General features: G+C 33.8%; 1 protein-coding gene across 1 annotated transcript in view; it reads left to right on the forward strand.

Annotated features, from left to right (window-relative positions):
- Nucleotides 1-11,274, forward strand: part of ARL13B (ADP ribosylation factor like GTPase 13B) — a 77,956-nt gene extending 66,682 nt beyond the window's left edge. Inside the window, exons 8-10 of the mRNA XM_052643417.1 lie at nucleotides 1,816-1,932; nucleotides 2,898-2,966; nucleotides 11,137-11,274. Of these exons, the coding sequence (XP_052499377.1) occupies nucleotides 1,816-1,932; nucleotides 2,898-2,966; nucleotides 11,137-11,213 (263 nt within the window). The 3' untranslated portion in view covers nucleotides 11,214-11,274. The remainder of the gene's footprint in view (nucleotides 1-1,815; nucleotides 1,933-2,897; nucleotides 2,967-11,136) is intronic.
- The last annotated feature ends 208 nt before the right edge of the window (nucleotides 11,275-11,482 follow it).

The raw sequence follows: 11,482 nt of genomic DNA on the forward strand, positions 1-11,482 counted from the left end.
CTACAATGTTCCTAGCACAGGGCCTGATACATGAGAGATACCCAGTAACCATTGCTTCCTTGCCATTCTTAGTTGGTGATACAATAGCTAGGTATATGATGTATTTATAAGGATGGTATATAAGAATTTTTGTATAGTATTAAAGAATTTAATATGGGGTCTGCCCTGGTGGCTCAGAGGTAAAGCGTCTGCCTGCAATGCCGGGGACCTGGATTTGATCCCTGGGTGCGGAAGATCCCCTGGAGAAAGAAATGGCAACCCACTCCAGTATTCTTGCCTGGAGAATCCCACGGACGGAGGAACTTGGTGGGCTACAGTCCACGGGGTCGCAAAGAGTCGGACACAACTGAGTGACTTCACTTTCACTTTCAAAGAGTTTATGAAAACAAGATCTCAGTCCCTGAGATGCAGAGTACCTAACATGGATGTTTTGCTATATAAAAATACATAGATTTGAAAGTTATACTTTTTGTAATTTGGGAAGTTAGGGTATCCACATTTGTACCTGTATCACTCTGTTAACAGAATAAAACAAAATATAGACTTAAAGCGGTCTCTAAATATATTGGAAGAACTCTTTCTAATAACATTAATACATTGTTAAAGAACAAAATGTTTTGGTAGATGATTTGAAAATATTATTTAACACAAAACTGTTACTTCACATAGCAATCCTGGGGTATATTTTCCCCATTATGTAGAGTAGGACACCAGGGACTTGGAAAGGTTGAGTAATTTGAGATCACACGTCTCATCTGTGGCTGTGCTGGTATACACTTCCCTCCACTTTTGATCCTCTGTTGCATAGCCGGTGCTCCTCCATGACCCTGACTTACTGCCCATGCTCAAGTACCATTTGATTCTGGAAGCTCTCTTTCCTTTCTCCCAGCTGCAAAGCTTATAGCTTTAATTGTAAAAGGATGTCTCTGTTTATGTTCTCAAGTGACTCTAATTTATTTAGAAAAATAATGAGTTTCGAAATGTACTTGTCTTTCTTACTGCTTTATAGGTTTCATAGATGTTAGCTGTTTCTTGTGTAACATAATTTCCATTTTAGAAAATGTATTATATGTATAAATTTAGTGATTTGGGATTATCAATTAAAATATTTCAGTGGCTCTGCTGTTTGATTATTTAACTACTATACCATCCTGGTTTATGTTGTTAAAGTTTACATGTTAACAACATAGATTAACTTAAAATGTCTATATGTGCTTAAGCGAGAGTTTGTAAATATTTTTAGAAAGATTAAGATTCAATTCTGTAAGATCTAATATGAGTTTTGGTTACATACATTTATATTGAACATCTTGGGCATTATTTTCATAGATAATGTGCTTCAGTTTGATTAGGGTCTTTTTTCACATTTCAAAGGATTATTTTTGGGCTTAGAGCTGGAATCATTGTGTATATCCTACTGAGATAAACTGATACCTCTCTTTCCCCCCCAGGTCATCCCTAGCTTTGTAGAAGTCTCTGTAATTAGATATTTCCATTTATTTATTATGACACTTGAAAAAAAAATGTTACCTTTGGAAATATGGATTTTTTTTGTATTCTGAATCACTTCTCATAGAACTTAAAATATAACTTTTTGCTACTTGCATCATATTTTTAATCATTGATTCAATAAGCACTTACAAATTTATTCTTAGAAAAGACAAGTTCACAGTTTCATTATTGGTAACAATTTTTAAGTTGAAGTTATATTTCTATGGTAATAATAATATCAGTATTCTAATTCTGTTCTTTTTTTTTTATTATGGAAGTAACTTTTTCCAAAAGGCATAAAGTTTCATGTTTATATTCTTATAGATAACAGTAAAAAGAAAACTAAGAAACTAAGGATGAAAAGGAGCCACCGTGTAGAACCTGTTAATACAGATGATTCTGTTCCTAAGAGTCCAACACCACCCCCACCTCCTCCTCCTGGTGAGTAAATTGATATTGATACTGAATTTAGAAATACTGCCTTAAACAGTGAAGAAAAATAAAAAAAATTTTTCAGTTTTTATTCAGCATATTCATAATCTCATGAATTTGTGAGAAAGGTAGAATTCTTTGTTCCGTCTGCTTAGTTCAGAATTTATCATCATGAATATTGATTTTTTTAATTCAGAAAAAAATGCTTTATGAAAGTAAAAAAATAGTAAAAATTAATAAGACATATTTACTTAAGTACCTCCTATAATGGATTCAGGTCCTGTTTGGAATATCAGTACCCAGATTGCTAAAAGGAATGTAATTGTAATGAATGGATGGTTAGTATGACCTTTTAAAAAATTGGATCTCTCATCCTGAAAATTAACATTTGAAGCCAAGATGTTTGTATGTTTCCATTATATTTCCAACATACATCCTGACCTTCTAACTAATGTTATGGAGATTAAATGAAATGCTGTATATAAAACACTGGGGCATAGTAATTTTGAGAAATTTTTCATCACTAAGCATTGTACCTCACATATTCAGTAAATACCTTACAATGTATGTGTTTGTAGTTTCCTGTTAGTCTTGCTAGAAGGTGTAAGATGGTAACATTTTCCTTTGAGCCCCATTTTAGGATCATTTCTGATATTCCATTTAATAAGTGTATATTTCTTTTAGCTTTTATTGGGACTTAGATTAGTAACCTAAGGTTATTTATGATGGTGGTGAGGATGCTTATATTTTTTACTAAAGGGAAACAAAAACTTAAAGCAAGTATTACCAACCTAAAATTACATTTTAAAACAGAAACCATTTAAAATGGGTTTATGGTTATTTGGTACTAAATCATTCAATGTGTATGAATTGACATTAAAGTTGTAAACATTGCTGTCAAGAGAGGGATCCTCTTAACAGACCTAAAGAAATATTGTTTAACAGTGTTTTTAAATGTCTTTCTTTTTCTTCAGTTGGCTGGGGAACCCCCAAAGTCACTAGACTTCCAAAACTTGAGCCTCTTGGTGAAACACGTCATAATGGTAATGCAAAAGGATCAGTTTTCAAATATTTATACACATCACATTTATTTTTCTTTACCTCATTACTTCAATAAACTTTTACTTTGGGGAGCCTTTCAAATCCACAACCATCCTTTTTCATTATACTTCACTTTCATTTATTTAATTTTTTATTCTTAAGTGTCCTTTGCCTCAATATAATTTGATTTAACATTTATCTTAGAAAACTGAGGTAAAGACCATCATAGCTTGTGTTTCTCCATTATATATTAATGTAAATAGTTGTAAAAGAGAAAGATTTTAAGCAGCTTAAATATGAGACAGTACAATTATGGTGTTAAAAACTTCATTGTCCTATATATGCTCAGTATACTCAGTGATGCATACATGCTAAGTCACTTCAATCATGTCCAACTCTTCGTGACCCCGTGGACTGTAGCCTGTGAGGCTCCTCTGTCCATGGAATTCTCCAGGCAAGTATACTGGAGTGGACTGCCATTTCCTTCTCCAGGGGAATCTTCCCAACCCAGGGATTAAACCCACATCTCTTATGTCTCCTGCATTGGCAGGAGTGTTCTTTACACTGGCCCCAGTGATGATAATACCATGTAATTGCTCTTTCTCTGCTTCTAATGATATTCAGCTGCTGAAATTACAATAAAGAGTAATGCAGTTTGTAAGATCAGAAACCAAATCAGTAAACCAAAGAAAGTTCAGCTTAGTAAAAGTGAAGTCGCTCAGTCGTGTCCGACTCTTTGTGACCCCATGGACTGTAGCCTACCAGGCTCCTCCATCCAGTGGGATTTTCCAGGCAAGAATACTGGAGTGGGTTGCTATTTCCTTCTCCAGGAGATCTTCCTGACCCAGGGATTGAACCCACGTCTCCCGCATTGTAGGCAGATGCTTTACCATCTGAGCCACCAGGGAAATTCAGCTTACTAGAAAGAAAATTACTAAAGTCTTCATTGAATCAAGGAAACACTTTTTTGGATGAAATTAACATAAGGTATAGTACAGCCAGTATAGGGTATAAGAGCTCCACCTGGAAACTTGAAAAAGGACAGTGGGGAATATAGAACTGCCCTTTACAACAGGCAGAAGTTCTGATTTCTAACGCAAAAGGATGATTTATACATATAGAATTGTAGCTCAATAAAATTCATCAAGAACATCTCATTTCCTTTTTGATAACCCTGTTTACCTAATCTCAAACTTGGTTTCCTAAGAAGATCCATTTACTAGAAAAGAAAAATTCAGAAGTTTAATCTTTCAAAAAACATTGTATGTAGTTTGAGATTATATCAAACTATATAAAACATTTTATTCAAAAAGTATTTAAATGTAAATGTGCTGGTTGCTTTCTTTTTCTGAATACTGTATCAATAATGAAATATTTCTTCGTAATCATTCAGTTCAGTTCAGTTCAGTTCAGTCACTCAGTCATGTCCGACTCTTTGCTGTCTCATGGTCTGCAGCACGCCAGTCTTCCCCGTCCATTGCTAACTTGCGGAGCTTGCTCAAGCTCATGTCTATCAGGTTGGTGATGCTATCCAACCATCTCGTCCTCTGTCGTCCCCTTCTCCTGCCTTCAATCTTTCTCAGCATCAGGGTCTTTTCCAGTGAGTCAGTTCTTCGCATCAGGTGGCCAAAGTATTGGATCTTCAACTTTAGCATCAGTCCTTCCAATGAATATTCAGAACTGATTTCTTTTAGGATTGACTGATTTGATCGCTTTGCAGTGAAAATTAAAAGATTTTTTTTAATTTCTAAAGATAGAAGGTTTGTCCTTCAACTTCAGAATAACAGGGAAGTCATGTCTTTTTGGTGCTAACTTTACATCATTATGTTTTTGTTGACTATAATAGATTAGTTCCTATTTATTTATATTTTGAAATTGTGTTAGAATATATTATCAGCTTAAATACTCACTATATTGTTAGAAACAATTAGGTAGTGCTAATGTATGTGTATATAGATATATATACATGCGTACATGTGTGAGAAGAGTTAATAAGCAGAAGAAATAAACTGTTCAAAGATGGAGAGGTGGGAAAACACATTGCTTAATTTGGAAAATAGTATGAAGTTACTTGTGACTAGAGCTTAGGTTCATGTAGGTGGAACAGGTAAGAAATAGGAAGTTTAAAGTTATAGAGAGATATTGAAACTAGAATTTATAGCTTATAGCCAGATTGTTTAGGGCCTCACAAATATATTTAAGATACCTAGACTCGCTATAATTTTATAAGAGACAATATACATTTTTAACAGGGAAATAGTATTACAAGAGTTATTGTTTAGGAAAGTAATTTTTGTCACTATGTATGTATAGACTAGATTGGAAAAGGCAATGGCAACCCACTCCAGTACTCTTGCCTGGAAAATCCCGTGGATGGAGGAGCCTGGTGGGCTGCAGTCCATGGGGTCGCAAAGAGTCGGACATGACCAAGTGACTTCATTTTTATTTTTCACTTTCATGTATTGGAGAAGGAAATGGCAACCTACTCCAGTGTTCTTGGCCTAGAGAATCCCAGGGACGGCGGAGCCTGGTGGGCTGCCGTCTATGGGGTCACACAGAATCGGACATGACTGAAGTGACTTAGTAGCAGCAGCAGCAGCATAGACTAGATTGTGCCCACACTAAGGTTAGGATCCCAGTTAGAAGCTGTTGCAGTAGTCAGAGTGAGAAGTGAAGACTGGGAATGGGAATGGAGAATAAAAAATGTGTTGAGAGAATATTTAAACAATCATAAGTTCTATATGAAGAATGAGTGTATGGGATGAAAGAAGATAGGAACAGAATATTATTTGGTTGATGGGGCTAGAAGGTTGGTGCTATCTCTAATACTGACAATACATGAGGAGAAAGGAAACTTGCTTTGGAGGTGTCTGTAGGCTTAACTATTTGGAAATGTCTATAAATCAGTGCAAGTAAGATTCTGGAACTCTGGAGAAAGGGGACTCAGGTGGGTGGAAGGGTATGTAGGTAGTTTTTGTCTTGTTTTTCAGTTGTCATCACGGAATAGAAATGCTTTGTCCCTAATAGATGTTGTATATTTGTTTACTGAATGAATGCAGTTGAAGAAATGATAGTTTCCTGTTTCTGAGGGAAAGTATGTAGAATAAAGAGAAAAGAATGGTAGCATCTGGGGGAACATTAGTTAAAAGCAACTAAAAAAGAGGTTGAAAATGGGCTAATAAGAAGGTTGTTTTTAGTTGTTTTTGTTTTTCTTTGCTTTCCTATATTTTAAAATTAGAACTCCTAGAAAAGAATTATAATGAATTAGTTAAATTTAAGACCACTGTTATTCTAATATATCAGTTAATTTTAAGTAAATCAATAAATTTAACTTCTTAAAGCAGAAAATTAAACATTCTAACTTTACAAGTTTTTAAATATCTTCATTATTTTTTTCCGTAAATTTTAAGTCAAAGTATACCTTGTGTAGCTAAAAAAAAGTATAATCAACTCTGTTTTCATTATGGAGAAGAAAGTAGGTATAGTAAATTTAAAATTTTAATTAAAAAGTTAAATTAATTTTTAGTATTTATTGTGAGATTCTTGTTTGAGATGCTGATAGTTGCCAGTCTTATCATTGCATCCTCTTCTCTTTCCTAACTGTATTAATATATATTTATTTGAATGTGGTTGATGGGAAGTAGACAACAGACATATAATGAGCAAAGGGAAATAATTAAGTTAACTGCATTTGGGTTTGGCACTTAAAATTTATTGAGATGAAAAATAATTTTTTATAGTTAAATTAGGAATTAAGGCAGATTCTTGTTTATTCTTTGATTATAGACATTGATTCCTTGATGGCCATTTAGTTTTACTTTTCTTTTTTTTTTTCTTTTAAAAAATTAATTTATTTTAATTGGAGGCTAATTACAATATTGTGATGGTTTTGCCATTCATTGACATGAATCAGCCACAGGTGTACATGTTTCCCCCCCATCCTGAACCCCCTCCCACACCCCTCCGAGCTGCCATATGACCCAGCAATCCCACTGCTGGGCATATTCACCTAGGAAACAAGTCTTGAAAGAGACACGTGTACCCTAATATTCATTTTAACACTGTTTACAATAGCTAGGACATGTCGATCGGCAGATGAATGGATAAGAAATTTGTGGTACATATACACAATGGAATATTACTTAGCTACAGAAAAGAATACATTTGAGTCAGTTCTAATAAGGTGGATGAAACTGGGGCCTATTATACAGAGTGAAGTAAGTCAGAAAGAAAAATACCAATACAGAATATTAATGCACATATATGGAATTTAGAAAGATGATAATGACAACCCTATATGCAGTTTTACTTTTCTAATTGCTTTATTTTCTCTAAACCTCACTCTGGGTAATACATAAGACATACATTCAGAGAATAGGCTTAAAAATTGAATCTATATTCTCTTTGTAAATACTCTTAATCCATACTTCATAAATGTTATACATTATGAGAAATAAACATTGTTAGCCAAAAGTGCCAAGTATAAAACTAAAGAATATTTTCAAATATTAAAATATGAATGAAGATTATATTTTGTATGTTAAGTTTGAAGCCCTTTATTAAAATGGGTATCAATTAATTTGGTCATATCAGTTGGTCAGTATGGTCAACTTATATCCCCTACGGTTAAGGCAATAAGAAACCTGTTTTGTATAGAATGATATAATATTCTGGCAATGAAATAATACAGAATCAACTGCAATTGATACTTCTTGTCATGTGTATGTGATCTGGGTACTTTTCAATTCTAGAAGTAAAACATAATAGAAACTATTCATTCTGGTTTAATCATGAGTTCTGTGATATGTTAAAATTCTCATTAATTTTGAAAGCAAGAAATTAGAAAAGGCATACTTTAAATTTATCAAAATAATTGTATCTTATAATTTTATTAATAGCAGTACTAATAACTGTATACTATGTCCCTGGCATATTGCTAAGCACTTTTAAGTACATTATCTCATTTTAATTCCTCTAATAGCCTTGTAAGATGAGCAGTTTGTGTGTGAGAAACCTACACCCAAGCTCACACAGCTATAAATGACACAGAATTTGAAATTAGGTCTGTCCAGCTTTGAAATCCATACTTTTAATTCATTTTATTGACATTGTTATATTAAGATTTGTTAGAGCATCATGGCAGCTTAGTATTCGCTTTAAATTTATAGTTGCTTGAACAATCATTTTCTCCTAATTTTTTTTAAGGAGAGAATATACAGTTTATTTTAAATTTTCTTAAAGTAATGACATAATTGTGGCAAATATAGTATTGTCTACGGTACCCTCTGGTAGAGGCTGCAAACTGATGGCACAAGAGCACCTGTCATTGTTGAACCAACTTGATACAATGTTTGAAATAGGGGTGTATGTGATGTTGATAAGTCTCAATATTGGTGGTGCCAGCCTTCATCATTTGAATAAGGTGACATTTGCCACACTGTAAAGTGTTGCTATTTTCTTTGTAATTAGTAGATGTCATAGAAGTGACGCTTTGGAATATGCAAGTATTCTTTTCTCCACAACTTTAGCTTCCGTTTTAGCATCTGTCATTGGATTGTGTGTGCGAGAATTTTTACTGTGGTATTTGCGTAATTGTAATTGTCTATTACTCTTTCTTTCCTTGAAATTTGTTCAATTTCAGTATTTTATTTTTTATTTTTTCTTCCAGTTTTATTCAAATATAATTAATCTAAAGCACTGTATAAATTTAAAGTGTATAGCATAATGTTTTGACTTACATACATCATGGAATGTTTGCCACAGTAAATTTAGTGAGTATGCATCATCTCATACAGATTAAAAAGGAAAAAAAAAGAAAATTTTTTTCCTTGTGATGAGAACTCTCAGGATTTATTCTTTTAACAACTTTCATATATAACATACAGCAGTGTTAATTATATAATTGTATTAATAATGTTTTACATTACATTCCTAGTACTTATTTTATAACTGGAAGTTTGTACCTTTTGACTACCTTAATCACCATACAAAGATACTACGTTATTACTGACCGTATTCCCCACTCTGTACATTTCATCCCTGTGGCTTATTTATTCTGTACCTGGAAGTTTGTGCCTCTTAATTTCCCTCGCCGGTTTCCCTCACTCCTGCACCCCATCTGCTGCCTTGCCATCCCGCTCCCTTGTCCAGCAGCCACCCGTTTGTTCTCTGTGTCTGCGACTCTGTTTTGTTTGTTCCTTTGTTTTTTTGTTTTTTAGATTCCTCACATAAGTAAAATTATACGCTATTTGTCTTTCTTTGACTTATTTCACTTAGCATAATACTCTGTAAGTCCATTCATGTTGTCAAAAATAGTAAGATTTCCTTTTTTTTAATGGCTTAGTTATTGTATGTGTGTGTGTATGTGTATGTATCACATCTTTATCCATTCATCTGTTGAATGTCACTTAATTTGCTTCCATATCTTGGCTACTGTGAATAATGCTGTAATGAATGTAGGGGTGCATAGATCTTTTTGAATTAGTATTTTTTTTTTTTTTTTTGGAAAAATACCCAGAAATGGAATTGCTGGATTGTATGGTAGTTCTATTTTTAATTTTTTAAGGAATCGCCATGCCGTTTTGCATAGTGGCTGCTGTGCTGTTTACATTCCTACCAACAATGTATGAGGTTTCCTTTTCTTCACATCTTCACCAACATTTGTATTTGTGTTGTTTTTGATGATAGCTATTCTAACAGGTGTGAGGTGATAATCTCATTGTGGTTTTGATTTGCATTTCCTTGATGATTAGTGATGTTGAACATCTTTTCATGTGTCTGTTGGCCATCTGTCTGTTTTCTTTGGAGTAGTCTTTTCAGATCTTCTCGCCCACTTAAAAACTTTTTTTGTTTGTTTTTGGATATTGAGTTGTATGAGTTCTTTGTGTGGTTTGGATATTAACTCCTTATTGGATGTATTATTTGCAAGTATCTCCTCCCAGTAGGCTCTTTTGTTGATAGTTTCCTTGTTGTGTGAAAGCGTTTTAATTTGATATAGCCCCACTTTTTTTATTTTTCCTTTGTTTCTCTTGATTGAGGAGACATACCAAAAAAATATTAAGACCAATGTCAAAGTGTGTACTGCCTGTGTTTTCTTATATGAGTTTTATGGTTTTGGATTTTATGTTTAGTCATTTAAAGTTTATTTTCGTATATGGTGTGAGAAAGTAATCCAGTCTGATTATTTTGCACGTGACTCTCCAGTTTTCCCAATACCATTTATTGAAGAAGCTGTCTTTTCTCCACTGTATATTCTTGCCTCCTTTGTCATAGACTTTTGTTAATGGCAGCCTTAGAGTTTGCAAAATACATTTACAACTAATCTAATTTTGCAGGCTGTTTTCTACGGCATGTTCTTGCATGTGGTGCTAGTATCTATTTAAGACCCCCTTAGCCCAGTTGGCCAGACAAAACGGATGCTGAGGCAGCAGTATCATGGAGCCACTTAGCTGAACTCTGGCACGTGCGAAACTGGAAATGGGTCCCTAAATACATTTTTAATATATTTATTTCAAGTGACCTTGAACACCTTTGCTTCTAGAATAATTTTTGAGTAATAGGCCAGAAAAACTGAAGTTTCCATATGCTAATAAATTTATAAACCTATTTATGATAATTAAGGGCTGGGAACTTATTATGAAGTAAAAACTAAAAGACTGTTTTTGTCTCAGATATGCCCTATATCAATGAATTATACTGAAGTATCATTGTAAAATATTCCTAATACCAGAACAGTAAGATAATTAATTTTTCTTACCAAATTCTTAGAAGTAATAGACATTGGATAAGAACATGGATTGTACAAATACTGATTTTATCAGGGCTTTGGCAACAGGTTCCATTAGTTTTGGATGTTTGTTATTTGTTTTGTTCTGATGTGAACACTTACTTGGAAATAATAATAATATATATATTAGGTGCAGCTTTATATTAAATCAGTAGAGATTAATTTATAACCTTGAGTTAAAAATTTACCCTAGTGGTTGTTTTTTGAGTTTATTCAACTTTTTTCCAATTCAGACTTGTTTCCCCAATCTGCCCTATGCAGTGCTTCACTTACAAGGTCACAGTTTCTTACTCTTTTAAAGGTGTTGGTTGGAAATAAATGAATTGTGTTAGAAGTCTTGATTTACCATAACAATTATATATTGTTGGTATACCTTCTTTATATAGATTTCTATGGAAAGCCACTACCTCCTGTGGCTGTGCGACAGAGACCTAACAGTGATGCTCACGATGTCATCTCGTAACCAAGTCATATGGATGTGCTCTCTTTACATCAGCAGGATGAACTGGAGGGCCTTTCTCAACAGAGGAAAACCTTGAACATCCATGACTGGGGCAAGATAACCATAGCAATATCAGTGAGCCAAAGACCTGACTGTTCAAATTGCTTATCCATGGTCTTCATGGTTAAAAAAAAAAGAAAAAAAGACCAGCAAATGGGATGAGCATTTGGAACAAGTTAGCAAGAGTTAGTATTGACTCTGGTTTATACATCCCCACTTATGGGTATATT

This window comes from Budorcas taxicolor, chromosome 1 (assembly GCF_023091745.1).
Source record: "Budorcas taxicolor isolate Tak-1 chromosome 1, Takin1.1, whole genome shotgun sequence".
NCBI classification, from domain to species: Eukaryota; Metazoa; Chordata; class Mammalia; order Artiodactyla; family Bovidae; genus Budorcas; species Budorcas taxicolor.